General features: G+C 33.0%; 1 protein-coding gene across 1 annotated transcript in view; it reads right to left on the bottom strand.

Moving 5' to 3' along the window:
- PCDH15 (protocadherin related 15) overlaps positions 1-22,488 on the bottom strand; it is a 965,496-nt gene that overhangs the window by 43,552 nt on the left and 899,456 nt on the right. Inside the window, exons 27-28 of the mRNA XM_064374141.1 lie at positions 18,753-18,968; positions 14,258-14,346 (exon numbers count right to left, since the gene is read on the bottom strand). Coding sequence (XP_064230211.1) covers positions 14,258-14,346; positions 18,753-18,968 — 305 coding nt within the window. The remainder of the gene's footprint in view (positions 1-14,257; positions 14,347-18,752; positions 18,969-22,488) is intronic.

Consider the following 22,488-nt stretch of genomic DNA (forward strand, 5'->3'; position numbering starts at 1 on the left):
CCAGTAAGGGAACAAAACTGGACAGAGAATAAGCTTGATGAATTGACAGAAGTAGGCCTCAGAAGTGGATAATAATGAACTCCTCCAAGCTAAAGGAGCATATTCGAACCCAATGCAAGGAAGCTAAGAACCTTGATAAAAGATTAAATGAATTGCTAATTAAAATAACCAGAGAAGAACATAAATGACCTGATGGAGCCAAGAAACACAGCACGAGAACTTCGTGAAGCATACACAAGTATCAATGGCTGAATCAATCAAGCTAAAAGAAAGGTATCAGAGATTGAAGATCAACTCGATGAAATAAAGCAGGAAGAAAAGATTAGAGAAAAAAGAGTGAAAAGAAATGAACAAGGCCTCCCAGAAACGTGGGACTATGTGAAAAGACCAAACCTACATTTGATTGGTGTACCTCAAAGTGACAGGGAGAATAGAACCAAGCTGGAGAACACTCTTCAGGATATTATCCAGGAGAACTTCCCCAACCTAGAAAGGCAGGCCAATATTCAAATCAAGAAATACAGAGAACACCATAAAGTTACTCCTTGAGAAAAGCAACTCCAAGACACATTACCATCTGATTTACCAAGGTTGAAATGAAGGAAAAATGTTGAGGGCAGCCAGAAAGAAAGGTCAGGTTACCCACAAAGGGCAGCCCATCAGACTCACAGCGGATCTTTCGGCAGAAACCCTGCAAGCCAGCACAGAGTGGGAGCCAATATTCGACATTCTTAAAGAAAATAATTTTCAACCCAAAATTTAATATCCAGTCAAACTAACTTCATAAAAGAAGGAGAAATAAAATCCTTTACAGACAAGCAAATGCTCAGAGATTTTGTCACCACCAGGCCTGCCTTACAACAGCTCCTGAAGGAAGCACTAAACATGGAAAGGAACAATGGGTACCAACCCCTGCAAAAACATACCCAATTGTAAAGGCCACTGATGCTATGAAGAAACAGCATCAACTAACGGGCAAAATAACCAGCTAGCATCATAATGACAGGATCAATTTCACACATAACAATATTAACCTTAAATATAAGTGGGCTAACTGCTCCAATTAAAAGATATAGACTGGCACATTGGATAGAGTCAAGACCCATTGGTGTGCTATATTCAGGAGACCCATCTCATGTGCAAAGACACATATTGGCTCAAAATAAAGGGATGGAGCAAGATTTAACAAGCAAAGGTAAAGAAAAAAAAAAGCAGAGGTTGCAATCCTAATCTCTGATAAAATAGACTTTAAGCCAACAGAGATCAAAAGAGACAAGAAGAGCATTACATCATGGTGAAGGGATCAATGCAACAAGAAGAACTAACTATCCTAAATATATAAGCACTCAATATAGGAGCACCCAGATTCATAAAGCAAGTTCATAGAGACCTACAAAGAGACTTAGACCCCAACACAATAATAGTGGGAGACTTTAACACCCCACTGTCAATTTAGGCAGATCAATGAGACAGAAAATTAGCAAGGATACGCAGGACTTGAACTCAGCTCTGGGCGAAGTAGACCTAACAAATTCCTACAGAACTCTCCACTCCTATCAACAGAACATACATTCTTCTCAGCACCCCATCACACTTATTCTAAAATTGACTACATAATTGGAAGTAAAACATTCCTAAGCAAATGCAAAAGAATAGAAATCACAACAAACAGTCTCTCAGACCACAGTGCAATCAAATTAGAACTCAGGATTAAGAAATTCACTCAGAACCACACAACTACATGGAAACGGAACAACCTGCTCCTGACTGACTACTGGGTGAATAACAGAATTAAGACAGAAATAAAGATGTTCTTTGAAACCAATAAGAAGAAAGACACAACCTACCAGAATCTCACACATTTAAAACAGTGTGTAGAGGAAAATTTAGACCACTAAATGCCCACAAGGAGAAGCAGGAAAGATCTAAAATTGACACTTGAACATCACAATTAAAAGAACTAGAGAAGCAAAAGCAAACAAATTCAAAACCTAGCAGAAGACAAGAAATACCTAAGATCAGAGCAGAAATGAAGGAGATAGAGACATTTTTAAAAACCTGCAAAAAATCAATGAATCCAGGAGCTGTTTTTGAAAATATCAACAAAATAGATAGACCACTAGCCAGACTAATAAAGAAGAAAAGAGACAAGAATCAAATAGATTCAATAATGATAAAGGTGATATTACCACCAATCCCACAGAAATAAAAAGTACCATCAGAGAATGCTATAAACACCTCTATAAATTACTGGACACATACACCCCCCCAAGACTAAACAAGGAAGAAGTCAAATCCCTGAATAGACCAATAACAAGTTCTAAAATTGAGGCAGCAATTAACACTGGGAGAAATCCCTCATGTAGGTGATGGGGGCATGGAGACAGCAAATCACCATAGCATATGTGTACCTATGCAACGATCGTGCAAGATCTACACATGTACCACAGAACTTAAAGTACAATAAAAAACAAAACAAAACAAAAACAAAAAACAACCGACCAGCGAAAAAAAGAAAGTCCAGGACCAGATGGTTTCACAGCCAAATTCTACCAGACGTACAAAGAGGAGTTGGTACCATTCCAAACAATAGAAAAATAGGGGATCTTCCCTAACTCATTTTATGGGGCCAGCATCATCCTAATACCAAAATCTAGCAGAGACACAACAAAAAGAGAAAATTTTAGGCCAATATCTCTGATGAACATCAATGCAAAAATCCATAAAGGGTATTCAGTTAGGAAAATGGAAAGTCAAATTGTCCCTGTTGGCAGATGGCATGATTGTTTATTCAGAAAACCCCATCATCTCAGTCCAAAATCTCCTTAAGCTCATAAGCAAGTTCAGCAAAATCTCAGGATACAAAATCAACGGGCAAAGATTACAAGCATTTCTATACACCAATAACAGACAAACAGCCAAATCATTAGCGAACTCCCATTCACAATTGCTACAAAGAGAATAAAATACCTATGAATACAACTTACAAGGGATGTGAAGGACTCTTCAAGGATAACTACAAATCACTGCTCAATGAAATAAAAGAGGACAGAAACAAATGGAAAAACAATCTATGCTAATGGATAGGAAGAATCAGTATCGTGAAAAATGGCCTTACATCCCAAAGTAATTTATAGATTCAATGCAATTGCCATCAAGCTACCATTAACTTTCTTCACAAATTTGGAAAAACTACTTTAAATTTGATATCATACCAAAAAAGAGCCCACTTAGCCAAGAAAATCCTAAGCAAAAACACAAAGCTGGAGGCATTATGCTTCCTGATATCAAACTGTATTATAAGGAAACTATAACAAAAACAACATGGTACTGGTAACAAAACAGATATATAGACCACTGGAATGGAACAGAGGCCTCAGAAATAACACCACACATCTACAAACATCTGATCTTTGGCAAACCTGACAAAAACAAGCAATGGGGAAAGGATTTCCTATTTAATAAATGGTGTTGGGGAAACTGGCTAGCCATATGCAGAAAGCTGAAACCGTATCCCTTCCTTACACCTTACACAAAAACCTAAAGAGTGGGAGAAAATTTTTGCGATTTATCCATCTGACAAAAAGCTAATATCGAGAATCTACATAGAACTTAAACAAATTTACAAGAAAGTATCAAACCCATCAAAAAGTGGACGAAAGATAAGAACAGCCACTTCTCAAAAGAAGTCATTTATGTGGCCAAGAAGCATATGAAAAAAAGGTCACAATCCTGGTCATTAGAGAAATGCAAGTCAAAACCATATTGAGATACTATCTCGACAGTTTCCTGATCATTAAAAAGACAGGAAACAACAGACGCTAGAGAGGACGTGGAGAAATAGGACCGCTTTCATACTGTTTGTGGGAGTATAAATTAGTTAAACCATTGTGGAAGAAGTGTGGCACTGTTCACAATAGCAAAGACTTGGAACCAAATCAAATGCTCATCAATAATAGACTGGATAAAGAAAATGTGGCACATATACACCATGGAATACTACACAGCCATAAAAAGGATAAGTTCATGTATTTTGCAGGGACATGGATGAAGCTGGAAACCATCATTTTCAGCAAATTAACAGAAGAACAGAAAACCAAACAATGCATGTTCTCACTGATAAGTGGGAGTTGCACAATGAGAACACACGGACACAGGAAGGAGAACATCACACACCAGGGCCTTTTGGGAGTTTGGGGGATAGGGGAGAGATAGCATTAGGAGAAATACCTAACGTAGGTGATGGGTTGATGGGTGCCGCTAACCACCATCGCACATGTATACCTACATAACAAACCTGCACAATTCTGCATACGTACCCCAGAACTTACAGTATAATTAAAAAATAAAGAATGCAATATAAACAAAGAAATAAGAGCATTCATTCAACATGTAGAAAATTCAATACGTTCATCAGCACGTACACAGAAATACATGACATTTGTTGACTAAATTTCTTACATTGTTCCAGGTGGTTACAGTCTTGGTATTTGAATGCTATTTTGCATTAGTGTTTTATACCTAGTTAACTTTGTAAGATGACTAAAAGACAAAACTATTAAAAATAATGAATGCGATAATTTGTTAAGAGAAAGGCAATACAAAAAAGTAAAGTGTGACATCAAAGTTTTAAAATTTGGAGCAAAAGGGGACTTAATATGTACAGAATATTTTTGTCATATTTTTCTTTTGCATAATCAAAGTTAAGCTGGTATCAGTTTTAAATACTTGTTATAACTACAGGATGTGTTTCGTAAGCCTAACCACAAATAAAAACCTATAGTAGATAAAGAGCAACAAATTAAACATACTAACAGAGAAAATCATGTAACCAAAAAGAATGACAGTAATAAAGAAAAGAAGAATAATGACAGAAAAACAAGTAACAAAATGACAGTAGTAAGGCCTTACTTATTAATAATAACATTGACTACAAATGGATCAAATTCTCCAATTAAATGACATACAGTAGCTGAATGAATTAAAAAACATGACGCGCTTACAAACTGCCTAGAAGAAAATCACTTCAACTATAAAGACCCACCCATACTGAAAGTAAAGTGATCAGAATAGACATTCTATGCATATGGAAATCAGAAAAGAACAGGAGTAGTACATCAGGTAAAATAAGTCAAAAATTATAAAAAGAGATAAAGAAGCTCATGATATAGTAATTAAGGAATCAATTCAGCAAGAGAATATAGCAATAAGAAATATATTTGTACTCAACATTGGAGCAGCCAAATATATAAAGCAAATATGAATAGATGTAAAGTGAAAGACAGACTGCAATGTAATAATAGTAGGGGACTTCAACACTACTTTAAATAACAGGGGACTTCAACACAAATGGGGAGATCATTCAGATAAAACATCAACAAAGAAACATCGCTGTTAAACTACAGTCTAGGTCAAATGGACTAAGACATTTACAGAACATTTCCTCCAAATGCTGCAGAACATGCATTATTTTTATCAGCACATAGAACATTCTCCTGAATAGGCCATATCTCGGCCATAAAACAAGTCTCAACAAATTCAAAAAAGTATAAATCTCTCAAATTTTTCTGACCCCCCAAAATCTAGAAATCAATAACTAAAGGGACTTTGGAAACCATACAAATACATGGAAATTTAGAAATATGCTCCTGAATAACAAATAAAACAAATGAAAATAAAAACACAAGTCTACCAGATCCTATGGGATACAGTAAAAGTGTTACAAAAGGGGAAGCTGATCGCAATAAGTGCCTACATAAAGTAAGACAGAAAGACTACAAATAAAGTAACTAACTATGCACCTCAAGAAACTAGAAAAGTAAGAACAAACCAAACACAAAGTTAGAAGGAAACAAAATATAAATGTCAGAGCAGAAATAAGAAAAATTTTGACCAAAAAGGAAACAAAAAAAATCAAGAAACAGAAAATTTGTTTATCTTTTTACATGTACAAAAATCCACTCAAAATGGATTAAAAGCTTAAACATAAGACATGAAACTACCAAACTACTAGTAGAAAATATCGGAAAAAGACTTCAGGACGTTGGTGTGGGCAAAGATTTCATAAAACCCCAAACAAATTTTGCGATGAAAGAAAAATAAGCGAGGATTACATTAGGCAGAAAAGTTTTACACAGCAAATGTAACAATTAACAAAGAGATTAGACAACCTATAGAATAAGATAAAATATTTGCAAACTATCCAATCAGCAAGAGATTAATAACTAGAATATATGAGGAACTTGAACAACAGATAAAAACCAAATAATCCAATTTAAAAATGAGCCAAAGATCTGAATAGACAATTCTCAAAAGAAGATATACAAAGAGATAATAGGCATATGAAAAAAATCTCGACATCACTAATCATCAAGGCAATGAAAATCGCAATGAAATAATTAGCTCACCCCAATTGAAATTGCTATTATCAAAAAACAAACAAACAAAAATAACAAATTCTGGTAAGGATCTGGAGAAAGGGGAACATTTATACACTACTGGTAGGAATGTAATGACAAAATAACCACCTAAATGTAGCAGCCATGCCTCATCCTTTATTTTTTTCAATCTTTATATTTCTATGTTGCTGGAGAAGACATGGGGAAAAGGCAGAAATATAATCGCCTTTTTTTAAATATATATAACATCTCTCAGATGGCAAATATTTACTAAGAAAGTCGATTTATTTTCTTTATATACTTTTTTTTTCCAAAGAGAAGCTAGTTAAATAGACTAGGAGCATTCAGAACTGTGTTAATGAATGAACGATGAGTATTATGACCATTAAAATAAGAAACACATCTATTGGAAGCAAACACATCAGCATACAGGACTCTTTACTGAATCAATATGCAATGGAATCTTAATAAGAAAAAAGAAAAACCTTGATAAGTGATTTGCTTTTGGTTAACTTGGCTTATAGAAAAATATGTACAGATTTGAAAAATCCAAGTCATACTAAATAACAAAAAAAACAGAGTTTACCTTAATATATGTGAAAGATATTATCAAAGACAAAACACTAATAACTGTGAATTTAATCCATTTTGATAGATAATTAATCCTTAAACAATTCACTCATATTGTGCTAAGATAACATTCCTTCAAATAATAACTAAGAATCCATGTAAAATGAAACCTTTTAACCCTCAAAAATAGAACAGAAGTGAAAGTCATGGAGCAGCTTCGTTTATAATCACCTTTGTTCCATGTGATTAATTCAATACTAAAGTTTTGGAAATAATTAAAAATCCTGCCATATTTAACTAAACACAAAATTTAAATCTGTGATTTTTCTACATTTCAGAGAGTTAAGCATTAAAGATGCTACTGCAATGTCCACAAAAAATATTACCAAACAGTAGCTTTTAAATGTATAATTGCATACTGGCGTATCTTGAGTTCTGTAAAGAACTATGGTTTCTTTGATTCTAATTAATCAAGTGCGTTAAAGACAAGTCATTCTTTTTGTAAACAGAGGTTACTTCTTGACTAAAGTCCCAACTGAATATTTTAAAAAGTAGCAAATAAATTTTCTTTCTCTTAAAACAATGAATTTCTAAGACTTTGAATAAAGCTGAGTCACATTTAACCTTTTTTCTTTAAAAGAATAGTAAATTATACCTTGAATAATAAATGGTAGGATTTATTATATTTGTAGTTTGTATTTTATTTTTATAATAGTTTTCAGTGTATTTTATAGCTGTTACATTCCTATTACAGAAACATTATTTTCAAAAATTGCACTATTGAAATGGCTGTGTTGCATTATCTGATAAAAACTATTCCTGACAATTCTCTGTTGATAACATCTTTACCTCCAACTATATCTTTACGCTAAGTATACTTAGGGAAAATTAGTATGTAATTGACAATACTTACAGCAATTTAATTTTAGAATATGGCAGCTACAAAAGACTATATAACAAAAGAAACTCTTAATGTAGCTAGTGGCTACCATATTGAACAGATGGGTCTAAGCACTTTGCATCTCACACAGAGTAAAACTTGAAATCATCCAAATGATCTATTAGGTCCTAGAACTCATTTTCTACCGTGATAGCTATATTTTAATACGCCAAGCACGGTTATTCCTCTGAGTTTTCATAACTGCAGTCTCTCTGTCTCTCGGTAACTGTGCCTCTTCCTCTCTCATAGTCACACGACTTTTTCCATCACTTAATACAGATTTCTTCTCAGATTTCAACTCATCAGAAAGGCTTTCTTTAACCATCCTATTTAAAACATTACCTCTCTTCCAAAATTTTCTATCTGATACTTGTATTTATCTGTCTTTATTGCAGTTATCACTATGTAACTTCATATTACATATTTATTTATTAATATTATTATTTTGTATGCCATTTTCATGCAATAGAATAGACACTCCATGGCCACAGGGACTTCACATTGTTCACTGATAAATCTCCAGTGCTTACAATCCATAACTATTTATTTTTTAACTAATAAATCCCCAGTTTTAATATACAAATACAAAAACTCAAAGAGTTTTATATACTGGCCCAAGATTTCCTAGCTAGTCTTTGGTGGTCTGGGAAATAAGCCTAGATTCTCTGAATAAAAAAGGAACTCAACCTTTCCTCTTAAAACCAAGTTTTTATTACATTGATTTAAGAAACTGTGTTAGCATTAACAATAGCAGTTATTGTTTCATAGGTATGCTTCCCAAGAAATGTTCTAATTCTCCTCCTAGAAATATATATATACACACACATACATATATACTATATATACCATGTAAATAAATAAATTATATACCTATAATATATATCCTGGCTACATTTCTAAAGTAAGTTTTGTAACCTGAACTGTAGATTGACTACAGAGATATTTCAGGTGCGACATAAATATTTCATATTATTGATAATAATGTTGGTAATACGATGAGGCTCTTCCACATCAAGTCAGTAACTACTTCAGTAGAGCTCTACTATAATTGAATTTTCATATTTTATTCAGCAGGTAAGAGATGTGTTTGAGCAAGTCTGAGAAACAAGTTATCAGTTCCGATTCAGACAGAAATACTGTAACTCTATTTCTAAACTCGTTCATACTTTTCAAAATGCCTCTTTTATATCTTCTTAAGGATCTAAATTTTAGAACTACAGATTCCTCTTATTTGAGTTTCATGGTGAGATGGGTGTAGAAAGAAGTTGTAAAATGCAAACATTTCATAGTTTCTTTATTAGACAATTATTTGCCATTTGTCCATTACAGTAAGGTGCCCCTACTGCTATTCTCACAGCTGTTTCTCCTATGCCTTAATTTAAAAAGGCACAAGGCTTACAAAGAGGGGAATTCTAAGATAAACTGAAAATAAGTCAGAGCACAGATATTCAAGGGTATCTGTAGTGGATGCAGATCCTCAGTGGAATTTCTTGAATACATTAATCTAATTAAAAAGGAATATGTTTCATTAAATAGGAGAACTGGTCAATTTTATAAGCTTGAAATTTAAAAAGGCAGTAAAAAAATTTTCAGTATAGCTATTTCAGCCCATTCCGTGAGGTGAGGAGTCATCATCATTATTATAACAGCTAAGGTTTACTACAAGCATTCCATTTTCCAGGTACTGTGGTCTTAGCTATCAAAGTATACTGATCTTTGTAAAACCTGATCCATTGTAAAATGGATATATCAGATCATTATTTTTGCTTTCATCAAGTGTCCCCATTTGTACTAATTACATACTTGCCAAGGAAACTTAAAATTATTGCCTAAAATATTGATCTACCAAAAAATAAAAATAAAAATGATGATTATATGATAGTCCAGTTTTCTACTTCATCAGATAGGGATGTCTCAAGGGAAATATAGGAAATGGCTTTGATGATAATTTAACTTGTCACCTAAGAATGTCACAGGGAATGAATATGTTTATTGGACTCATCACTGGAACAATAAACTCTTCTATTTAATTAACTATTTGGCACCCTGATGGCTACCTGAGTTATGAGTGTATTTTCATCACTCACCCTAGACACAGATAGGGGGAGTGCTGGGGCTTCACAGTGCTGACTCATGTCTTACAGTTCTTATCACTACCACTTCTATCTACTAATGTAGGTTTCAAAAAGGGATCAGAAATATTCTGCTTAAGAAAACTAAATTTTACACGTGTTTAAAAAAATCTACAAAAAGAAATCAGATGTGGAACGGATAATTTCTTAAACAACTAGTGCTGGAGAAATGGATTATCCACATGTAAAAAAATAGGGTTGGACCCTTATCTTATACCATACAGAAAAAATAACTCAAAATGGATTAAAGATCTAAATATTAGCCCTCCAAACCATAAAATACCTAGAATAAACATATGAGAAGAGTTTTCTAACAGTGGATTTGGCAAGGATTTATTGAATATGACACCAACAGCACAGGCAACCAAAACAAAAATAGACAGATGGACTCTCTGACTTTAAAACTTTTTGTTCAAGTAGTGACACAATCATCAGGGTGAAAAGACAACCTATGGGATGGGAGAAAATATTTGCAAATCTTACATCTGATAAAGGATTAGTGTCATAATATCTAAACAACTCCTACAACTAAACAACAACTAAAATAAACCAAATAACCCAATTAAAAATTGACAAAAATTGATATACAATGGCCAATAGCACCTGAAAAGATGCTCATCATCACTAATCATCAGAGAAATGCAAATCAAAATGACAATGCTATATCATCTCACATACATTAGTATGGCTACTATGTATAAAAAAAGAAAAAGAACCGGAAAATAACAAGGGTTGAGAGGAAGTAGAGAAATGGGAAACCTTATGCACCGATGGTAAAACTGTAAAATGGTGCAACTGTTATGGAAAACGATATAGAGTTTCCTCAATTTTTCTTCAAAGTAGAACTACCATATAATTTAGCAATCCCAGTTGTGAGAATACATTCAAAAAAATTGAAAGCAGGATATGAAAGACATATTTTAATATTTATGTTCATAGAAGTATTTTTCACAATATCCAAGATGGGAAAGCAACCCAAATGTCTGTTGAGAGATGAACAGATAAACAGCATGTGGTGTGCACTGTGTACTATTCAGCTCTATAAAGGAAAGAAATTCTACCACATGTAATGCTGTAACATGGAGGAAGCATGGGAACATCATGCTAAGAGAAATAATCCAATCACAAAATGAGAAATATCGCAAATTTCCACTTTCACTACGTATTTAAAGTAGTCAGATTTATATATGTAAAAAGACAAAAGGGTGTTACCAGAGTCTAGGGGTAAGGCGAGAATGGAAAATTGTTTAATGGGTGTAGAATTTCAGTTGTGCAAAATGAAAAAGTTCTGAAAATCTATTTTGAAACAATGTCAATATACTTAAAACTACCGAACTGTACACTTTAAAATGCTTAAGATGGTAACATTTATACTGATTTTTTTAAAATCACAACAAAAGGAATGAGGCAAGGTTGTGCCACTTACTGTACTGGCAAATTTATATTTAATTTATTCAAAATCATCACTAGATAGACAGACGTCTTTATTCCAATTTGCATAAAGAGAAAAAGTGGCTCTCAGTGTTAAATATCTTGCCCAGAGGTTCCAGAGCTGTAACAGGATTGAAATCTCTGTGTCTGAATCCATAATCTGCATTCCCCATTACTAAACTATGCTCTTTTAATAAAATGTGCAAAACTCCTAGCAACTCTCTACCTAAGTCTACCTAAGTCTTTGAGCTGTTAGTTCCATTTATATGGAATATTTACCATTCACTGAAAAGTCATACTTTCTATTGTACTAGATACATATATAATTTAGTTTTTGAAATAATTCTTTATGTTTTATTAGCTCTTATCAACAAATGGTGAAACTGAGGTTGAAAAGATTAAATTATTTGCCCCATTTCATGTTTTAAACCCAATGTTTTAGGAAGTCAATGCTTCCTTCACAATGATATAATTCTCTCAAGACCTCAAAATTGGCTGATTTTTCCTATTCATATCATTGTATCTAATTAAGAAGCATTAACATCTTATAAGTTCCTGCAAAACTATACTTACTTTTGTTATTTTCTTTTTCAGTTTGATAAATTTTGTCTTAGTACAGAGAAAATGGCATCATGATTTGCTTGTAAAATATCTTTTCAATAAAAATGAATCAAGTGTCTCCTATAAAACTGGAGTTATAGTAATAAAACACAAGTTTGATGCATTCATAGAAATTATATTCTAGTGGGGAACTGACATAATAACATTAGCTAATGTTTTGTAAAAAAAAAAAAAAAAAAAGCAGAACAATGGGTTAAAAGTTGAAGGGGGTATCATCTCTTACATAATAGTTAATGTAGTCAGAGAAAGCCTGTCTCAACAGGCTTTCATTAAAGCAGTTAAAAGTTAGGCATAATTCTAATTATTTTTAAAGTGTAATCAGCTATTATTTTGAAAAGGCTCAGTGTAAATAAACTACTTCTACAGAAATAAACAAGGCACTGCACAACTGATGTTCCATTCATAAATGCTGATAACCATCACCCCCATAAAACAACTTATGTGACACTAAAAGGTTAAATTTGTGAACTATCCTGAAATAACTGTTAGGAATTTTATATGCTTTTCTTATAGGAAAATCACTTATGCTTTAATCATGCCTATTGTATTTCATTTGGCATGTAATTACTAAAAGTTTAGTTATCTATTTGAAGCTTCTGCTAGAAAGTTGGAAGGGAGAATATTTTGCTAGAGAGGCAAATTGACAGTGATGATAAGTGACCTAAGTCAAACTGAAATCAATAGAAGACACAGAAGAACAACCTAATGTAGGCAGGGCTTAAAACCTAGATGACAGATTGATAGGTGCAGCAAACCACAAAGGCACATGTATACCTATGTAACAAACATGTATGCTCTGCACATATATCCCAGAACTTAAAGTGAAAAAAAAAGAAAATTACATATATATGTGTGTGTGTGTGTGTGTGTGTGTGTGTGTGGGGAGATATATATACACATATGTATGTAATATAATACTATTCAGCCATAAAAAGGAACAAAATAATGGCATTTACAGTAGACTGAATGGAATTCGAGACCATTATTCTTAGTGGAGTAACTCAGGAATGAAAAAAACAAACATCATATGTTTTCACTCATAAGTGGGAGCTAAGCTATGAGGACTCAATGCATAAGAATGATACAATGGACTTTGGGGACTCAGGGGAAAGGGTGGGATGGGAGTGAGGGATAAAAGACTACACACTTGTTACAGTGTACACTGCTTGGGTGATGAGTGCACCAAATCTCAGAATTCACCATTAAAGAATTATTCATGTAATCAAAAACATTTTTTTTTTAATGATGGCAGCTAACTTAGGGTAATTAAGGGTAAAATAGTAAAGATATTTTAATAATCCTCTATGCTATCAAAATAGGAGAACTACAGTTTAATTAATAACCACAACTAGATTGGAGTTAACTATAACATGCTCAGCCATGATGAGTCTACACTGTTTAGGAGGCAGAGGGGCATGCCACGTATTTTACAATAATTTAAAACATATATATTGCTTAATATTAGTCAACTTGGTTTTCAAAGAGGAAGCTCTAAGTATCTATACACACTGCTTTGAGACATGATATATTTTCTGGACTGGCTAGACTGCTTTTTGAGTAAATTGGAGCCACTAAATCAAGGGATATATTCAATCCATGAATGTTACGATTTCTCATATGCAGCATTTGGAGATTTTGAAACATCAAAGCATTCTGAATAAAATCTTCTCAGATCTAATTTTTATCCTTCTTTGAAGATACTCTCAAAGGCCTCACATATTTCCAATCAGACCACATACTTTGAAAAAAAAGCTGTATTATTAAAACATTTTTTAAAAAATATATGCTGAATTTGAGCATTGAAATGATTAAAATGACCCACTCAGATTAAAATTATAATTGTTCCAATAATATATGTTATTACTTATAAATGAGAGTCAACAATGGATACATATGGACATAAAAATAGAAAATAATAGACACTGAGGACTCCAAAAAGAGGTAGAATGAAAAGGGCCTGAGGGCTGACAAATTACTTATTGGCTACAATGCTCACTGTTTGAGTGGTTGGCACATTAGAAGCCTAAAGCTTACCATTATGCAATATATCCATGTAACACAACTGCATATGTATCCCCTGAATCTAAAATCAAATTTAAAAACTGAAAAAAAGTTAAAAATCATAGCTGTATAACATAAATATATAAGGAAACAAAAGCAATTACTCTGTAAGATCTTCTATCTTTTTTTCCACTAGAGTAGGAGGCACATTGGAAACAATGACTTGCATATCCAGCTGATTGACCACAGAGACCTGAAAGAAGAAAAAACAAATTCATTTTTTTTTTTTTTTACTCACTGAAAGGTCCATACTCAGAAAACCCCCACATTACCTCTTCCCTACCATGCAAAGACACGGTGGTTTCTCATTTTTAAATTCAGAACAAATACTTAAAAAAATTATACAATCAACACAAGGGGTTGGAGACTAACTGGGGCAGACTGAGCATGAGAAACTATTTGTTGTTTACCTAGAAGTTATGAATCCTGAGTGATTTCAATTGTTTTTGGTTTTGTGTTTGTTTTATTGGTTATTTACTGAGAGATCAAAAGTGGCATTTTTGTTTTTTAATTTGATAGTTAAGGAACACTCAAGATGAATAAAAATACATGTTTCATATTTTACAAGTCTTGAGAAATCATTTATTTATTCTAACTACTGGTTAGAATAATTCATTCTATGAGATCATCACTTACAGTTTTCTTGTCTACTTTAACAAACTAAATTTGTGTAAGTAGAGATATATATTTAGAACTTTACATATGGGTTAAATGAGCTAATTTAACAGCTATTGATAAATATGCCTCATTCATTAAAAATTTACTGAATTTCTTCTATGTTCTTATATTTGAAAACTAGAAAAAAATAAAAATATTTACTCTGTGTTTACAACATGGCATTTATTCTTTTCCTCAATATTTTACAGGTTTAACTCATTGAAATCTAATAACAGTATCAGGTTGTTATTAAAATCATTTCAATTTTAAAATTTAAAAAAACAAATTGAAGTTATGTTTAATAGCTTAATCCTAATTAAATGCAGTCTGTCTTACCCCAGAACTTGTGCTCTTTACTACTATCCAATACTGATATAAAAATTCTAAAAAGCCATATATTATCATGCACATACATTTACACACTATTAAAATATTATAAATGCATTTGTACCAGAATCATAAGTTGAACATTCTGCATTAGGCATGTTTAGCACCGTTATCTCAATACAATCTATAGTAGGGAGTAATTTCATGTTGCCATTCATTTTTTTTAATAGGTATATGTATTAAAACCCAGAAAACTCTGTAACCAGGCCCTTGAGTCACTTGCTTGAGTCCACTCCCACCCCGTGGAGAACTTTCTTGCTTTAATAAATCCCCGCTTTCCTTGCTTGGTTTATTTCGTTCCTTTGTTAATTTGTGTGTTTTGTTCCATTCTTTGTTCAAAACACCAAGGACCCGGACAATTCATACTCAAAGTCTTCCTTCATGTAACAATACTATAGCTAGGCATAGTGGTGTGTGCCTGCAGTCCTAAATGCTAGGAAGGCTTGGTGGGAGAACTGCTTGAGCCCAGGATTTTGCGGTTGCAATAAACTTGATTACAACACTGTACTTTGACCTGGGTGACAGAACGAGACCTTGTGCCTTAACAACAACAAAAAAAGTGATACTAATTATAGAGTTATGTATTTTTTCTAGACATAATCAGCCTGGGTATGGGTCTGGGGAAAGAAGACAGTTGGAATTAACCAAAGTTGAGATTTTGCTAAGTGAGTATAAGGGGTAAAAAGCAAGAAAGTAAAATTTTATATGATGGAGTGCTTATTATAATTGGTAATGTATTATAAATCCAGTAAGCAAGAAAGAGAGAACATGAGGGGTTCTCATGAGGGAACATGAAGGAAGTTAAAAAAAAAAATAGTAGGCTAATTAGACTGGAGGTTCTAGTAGGAACAAAAAGAATGCTGAATTTAATGGGAAATGTTAATTAAATGTTATAGTCAAAGAGTGGGAGATTTAAAATGGAGGTTATAAAGGTAATGGCATAAATAACTTCAGTTCTAAGTGGTTGGAATAAGGTGGAGGGCAAAGTCATTGGAAGAAAGGCATTTAAAAAGTTGTGAGTTCAGAATACTGGAAGAATCATCTCTGCATAGAATAAAATGGTCAAAAATTTGGACAGGAGAATTGTTGGAGAGAGCTGCAATAACTTAGGAGCTAAACTCTGAAGCAACGACAGAGAATGACCCAAGGTTTGGAAAATTACGACAGGCAGTGAATGATAGTGTCAGACAATGAGAATGAAACCTGGATTTTTAGGAACGAGGAAGGATTTAGAAGTGACAATGTTATAGACTAAGGATCCTACCCTGTCAGTGGGCAGTTTGAAGACTATGGCAAACAAAAATAGGAAAGAATACTAACAAATAAAAGCTGTTACTTGAGAAGGAGGCAGTGGAAATAGTGTCCTCAGAAGAAAACCAGATTTTCATTAAACAAGAAGGTGTTGGCTAAATTTAACATTTTCTGTTCATGTACTCATAAAAGTTCCAATGGCTTCCCAGTGCTTCTAGAAAAAAGGTTTGCTATCCTTTGATATGGCTTATATCTTTTATATGGGCCATCTACTTCCATTTCCAGCTCCCTTCCTCATTCACTTTGCCTGTCACACTCTTTTATGTTGAGTACATATTTGTAACATATTCAGACCTGTCATCATCTCTCTTCCTTCTTGGTTTTGGCACTCGTACTCTCTGCATAAACCTCTTATTTCTCCCATATCTCCTTTCTCTTGACTGAAAGGATTGCAAAGCTTACCATAAATATAATTTGGCTGGGATGGAGTACCAGATATTCTTAGTTTGCATCAGAATGTTATATCATATATATATATATATATATATATAACAAATTATGATTTCCTTGAATTAAATTTACTTCTTTGTAAATATATTTTGAATGACATTAAAAGGCACATTCTTGAATTTCCACACAATAGGTATGGAATCCAAATATTAAAAACAAAATTTATATCTCATAAATACATTAATAAGTACATAATTATATATATACATATTATATATAAAACTAGATTTGATATATTTAATGATTATGTATTAAAATCACATATTATAAAAAGATTATATATATTTAACTTTTGTGTGTGTTGATTTTTATAGTATTTTAATTATACTTAGAGTAGTGATTCTATTTATTTTTTATTTTATTTTTTATTTTTTGAGACAGAGTCTCTGTCTATCACCAAGGCTGATGAGCAGTGGCTTAATCTCGGCTCACTGCAACATCCGCTTACCAGGTTCAAGTGATTCTCCTGCCTCAGTCTCACAAGTAGCTGGGATTACAGGCGCGTGCCACCACAACTGGCTACTTTTTGTATTTTTAGTAGAGACAGAGTTTTACCGTGTTGGCCAGGCTCGTCTTGAAGTCCTGACCTCAAGTGATCTGCCCACCTTGACCTCCCAAAGTGCTGGGATTACAAGCATGAGCTACCTCTCCCAACCTTACTGTTTAGCTTTTAAGCACCAGAAGGTGCATATCTTAAATAACAGAACAAAGAATAGCATTATGTTCTATAAGGTTTACAGATCTTAATTTGGTCAAAAATTTATGTCAAACTTCATATCTCTTATGTCAAAAGCTTCCTGGCTTACAGTGGTTTTCATTGACTCTATTGTAGCTTTACTGTTAAAAATGAGAATGCTCCTGGGACTGTCCGGTCACAATCATGGTGATTGCTCTTCACCATTATCTAAGAAGAAAAATATTTGATCACTGATGTCTGCATGTATATGACTGTTAAGCTTGTCCAGGGAACTAAATGAGGAGAACTGTGAAAAAATGAAAATTTATGATGTAAAGAACAAAAGACAACTTATTCTTGATCTGTCTTTATGTGGCAAAGATTTCCGATAAATACACTTTGTATTAGATTCATCAGACAAAAGTCCAAATAACCCCTGCTTTCAAGTTGGTAAAGAGTCCACAGGATATATGCACTGATGTTAAATATTTTCAATGAAAGTTCATATCAGACTTCTTTTTGAAATGATCTATCATTGAACTTCTGCACAGCCTAAGCGAAACAGAACAGTGATACTATTGACTAAAGCCAAATGTTAACTTTAGTCAAGGCTAATCAATGTCATCACTGGGGATTTTGATAGAACAAAGAAATCAATATTATTGGAACAAAATTTGCCCCCAAACATTTTCTTTGTTTTCTCAATTACAAAATGCTGAAAATAATTTAAACAAATAATTTCATAGTTTAATTTCCATATTACAACTCTGTGAAGCATTTCAAAATTTGATGTAGCATCAGACAGCACTATATTAAAAATGAGATTTGCAGACCAAATAGAAATCCAATGCTTATACCATTGCTATTACAATGATATTTTTCCAAATACTATAATGTATTTCTCAAAGGTCAAGAAAAATACCTGTAAATTATATATCCATGAACCATATATTTACATATTCCTAAACTATAGTGACTAACAATCTGGTTGAAAATTAGTAATATTTATGTTTTTGAAAACCTGTTTTAAATTAATCTTACAAGTTCCATAAGCTGAAAACAGTGACCCCTGGCTAGTATTACAACCACTTCCCTTTCCTGAAGTTTTATCTACTTACAAGTACATCAGCTTTGCCACTTAGTCCCTTCCCGTAGTTGTCAGTTGCAATAACTTGAAACTTGAAGTAGGATCTCCTCATGTTATGGAAGAGCATGGCAGTTTTGATAAGCCCTGTGTATGTTTCCACTACAAATCCTTCTTTTCCCTCTTTAATTGGTGGTATTATGAGTCTGTAGGCCATGACACTATAATTGCCAGTATCTTTATCAGTAGCCTAGGAAGAGAAAAAAAAAAAGATTATAATTAACCAGGAAAAAATAACCTTTATGAAATGGCTTATTTTTGTTTTTAAGAATGATGTTTCTTATGTAATAATAACACAATAAAGCCCTCCAAAATCTCTATTTTTTTTTTTTGGATATAGTTATGTAGATTAATAGACTTTGTGTCCACAGTTTTGAATAGTTATTAGAATGATAGTAACTACTGAACTGTGAATAAAAAGGACATAGGTATAATTTTGTATCCTTTAATAAATTTCTCCTTATCCCTCCTTTCCTTTGACCCTTTCCAGCCTCCAGTATCTTGTATTCTATATTTTTATGAGATCATCTTTCTTTCAGATTCCACTTATGAGTAAGAACATGTGGTGTTTAACTTTCTGTTCTTGGCCTATTTCATGTAACATAATATCTTAGATAGGAGGAATACATTCTAGTGTTCTATACCACTATAGAATAACTATAGTTATTATAGTTAGTTAATAATAGCATAGCTCCAAATAGCTAGAAGAAGGATATTGAATTTTCTCAACACAAAGAAGTGCTGTTTGAGATGATGTGCTAATTACCCTGATTTGATTTCTATGCATCATACATATAGAAACATCTATGTACCCAATAAGTAAGTCCTATTATTATTTGTCAGTTTAAAAATAGAATTTTTTTTTTAAAAAAAAGACATAGACAATCATAGGGTCAATGAATCAAGATTTTTGGTTTACGTGTTTGTTTAGTTCAACTCTGTGTGTTGATCCAAATTGGTTGAAGGATGTGACTGGTTGTTTACCTAATTTCTGTCTTGCTGTAATAGGTGTACAATGTGATTGTATTTTTGATCTAGCATATAGCCTAAAGAGTATAAATATAAAAGAATGTAGTAAAATAGCTCAAATGAAATAAAATAAAGTTCAGAGTTGTAACAAATTTAGAGATGCATAAAAAGATCCTAATTAATTAATGCCATAACATAATTAGAGAGAGTTAGAATTCTATCCAACTTCCTTTTTAATCATCCTGTATCCTGATTAAGCATATTTGTTCCTGGTAATAGGTATTTATGATACACATCTTAAAGTTTCCTACAATTTAGAATTAAAAAGGACTAACAAATTGTTTAGATTTTTTTTTTCATTTGTTTTTAAATACAGCTATGAGAATCATATATTAGGCTGGCTTTATGGTGTGTCTAATTAGGGGAATTTTTTAGAATGTCAATTTCAAAATTATTTCATAGTCAAATAGTTGGAAAAGAAACGGTGGATAGGAGAGTTTTAGAGACTTGATAAAAGGCTATATATACCTTATTCATGATACTAGATATGAAAGTTATATATATTTATTTATTATAATTATTTTATTATCTGATTATTCTTAATTGTATCTATGCTATTAAGTATGAGTATGCATTTATGATCTACTATTTCTAAGAATTGTACAAAAATAGTCTTATCTAACAATAAAAAAAAACTCTGAGGAATATATTGTTTTAATTACATAAATTGGTGCTATCCAATAAAACTTTCTGAAATACAGAAATGTTCTTAATCAGCTCTGTCAGTAGGTACGAGCCAAATATGACAAATGAATAGCTGAAAAGAGGTTGAAGTGACCAGACCAAAAAACTGAAATTTCAATTTAATCTAATTTTAATTTAAGTTACATGGTGAAAGACTACATAATTAATGGTAAAGTTGAGAAACAAATGATGAAAATAGTAAATAATTGCAAAAGTGTATTAAGGTACACCCTGAACTTGATTTAGCTTCAACTTCTATATATATTCTAGAACATTTAAAACATTTCCAGATTATCATATCTACTTGTTAGAAAAGGTAATTTAAACTAAACAACCCAGATAATTTCACTTCAGGATCAGGTATTTCATGAATTTTCTAGGGAGTTAATATTCTTTTTCTTTTTTTTTTTTTGAGACGGGGTCTTACTTACTCTGTCACCCAGGCTGGAGTGTAGTGGCCTAAACTCAGCTCACTGAACCTTAGTCTACCGGGTTCAGGCCATCCTCCTATGTTAGCCTCCAAGTAGCTGGGACTATAAGCACTCCACCAGACTTGGCTAATTTTTTGTAGACACAGGGTCTTGCTATGTTGCCCAGGCTGGTTTCGAACTCCTGGACTCAAGCAATCCTCCCATCTTTGCCTACCAAAGTGCTGGGATTACAGACATGAGCCACTGTGCCCAGCCTAAAATTATCTTCAGAAAAGGACAAGCTCAAAATACCAGCTAATCTTTTTAGATAATTTATATGCCTTACAGCATGGCAGAGCTCAGTTTTGGTATTAGAGTAACGGTAATTAGATACCAATGTTAGGTCATATTCTCACTTAAAAGTAAAAGAAAAAAAAACAAAGAAAGAAAAATAGTATCAAATTCTTTTGTACTTTAACTTTGAACCACAGGTATATAATCATTTAACAAATGATGGCATACAAAAGAAAAAGCACATTCCCAACTAAAATAAGTCGAAGTCTGAATCAAGGTATCCAAGACATTTCTTCCACACAGAATGAAGACTTTGGAACTATTGTTAAATTAGTCAGATTTGGTTACATATTACTATCTTTTATTAACACAGATATTTTTTCTGAAACAAACTTTTTACTATTGATGTAAACTTTATAAAGGAATAATAAGCATGCAAAGAAGTGTACAAATTATAAATGTAAAGCTCAATAGAATTTTGCAAAATACACACATCCACATGACCAGCATTTGCATCAAGAAACAAAACAAGCCAGGCATGGTGGCTCAAATCTGTCATCCCAGCACTTTGGGAGGCCAAGGCTGGAGGATCACCTGACCCCAGAAGCTTGAGACCAGCTTGAACAACATAGCTGTGTCTCTTGAAACTCTTTCTTGGAAAAAAAAAATACCCACATTCCAGAATGCACTTCATCTACTTGGAGTTACAATCTGAGACCTTTTTCAGGAAAATTACTTTCCTAGTCTAACACTGTTGATTAGTTATTCCTATTTTTTTTTTTTTTTTTGAGATGGAATCTCACACTGTCACCTGGGTTGGAGTGCAATGGCATGAACTTGGCTCACTGCAACCTCTGTCTCCCGGGTTCAGGCAATTCTCCCGCCACAGCCTCCTGAGTAGCTGGGATTACAGGTGCCCACCACCAAGTCTGGTTAATTTTTTTGTATTTTTAGTAGATATGAGGTTTCACTATTTGGCCAGGCTGGTCTCAAATTCCTGACCTTGCATCAGCCTCCCAAAGTGCTGGGATTACAGGCGTGAGCCACCGCTCCTGGCCTACTTATGCCTATTTTTTAAACTTTACATTGACTGAATCATAAAATATGTTCTGTTTTTTTGTCTGACTTCTTTTGTGTTATAATATTCTAAGCCTTTATAATTTAAAATAAATACTGCATAACAACACAATCACATTTGGAAAAGAAAAGATGGTTAGCATAAAATCAGCGATCGCTTGGTATATTAAGCTACTTTACACAGTTCTTACTGATTAACGTCCAATTTCTGTAAAC

The sequence above is a fragment of the Aotus nancymaae genome, unplaced genomic scaffold, assembly GCF_030222135.1.
Source record: "Aotus nancymaae isolate 86718 unplaced genomic scaffold, 86718_ANA_hifiasm-v0.15.2.pri h1tg000010l, whole genome shotgun sequence".
Classification (NCBI taxonomy): Eukaryota; Metazoa; Chordata; class Mammalia; order Primates; family Aotidae; genus Aotus; species Aotus nancymaae.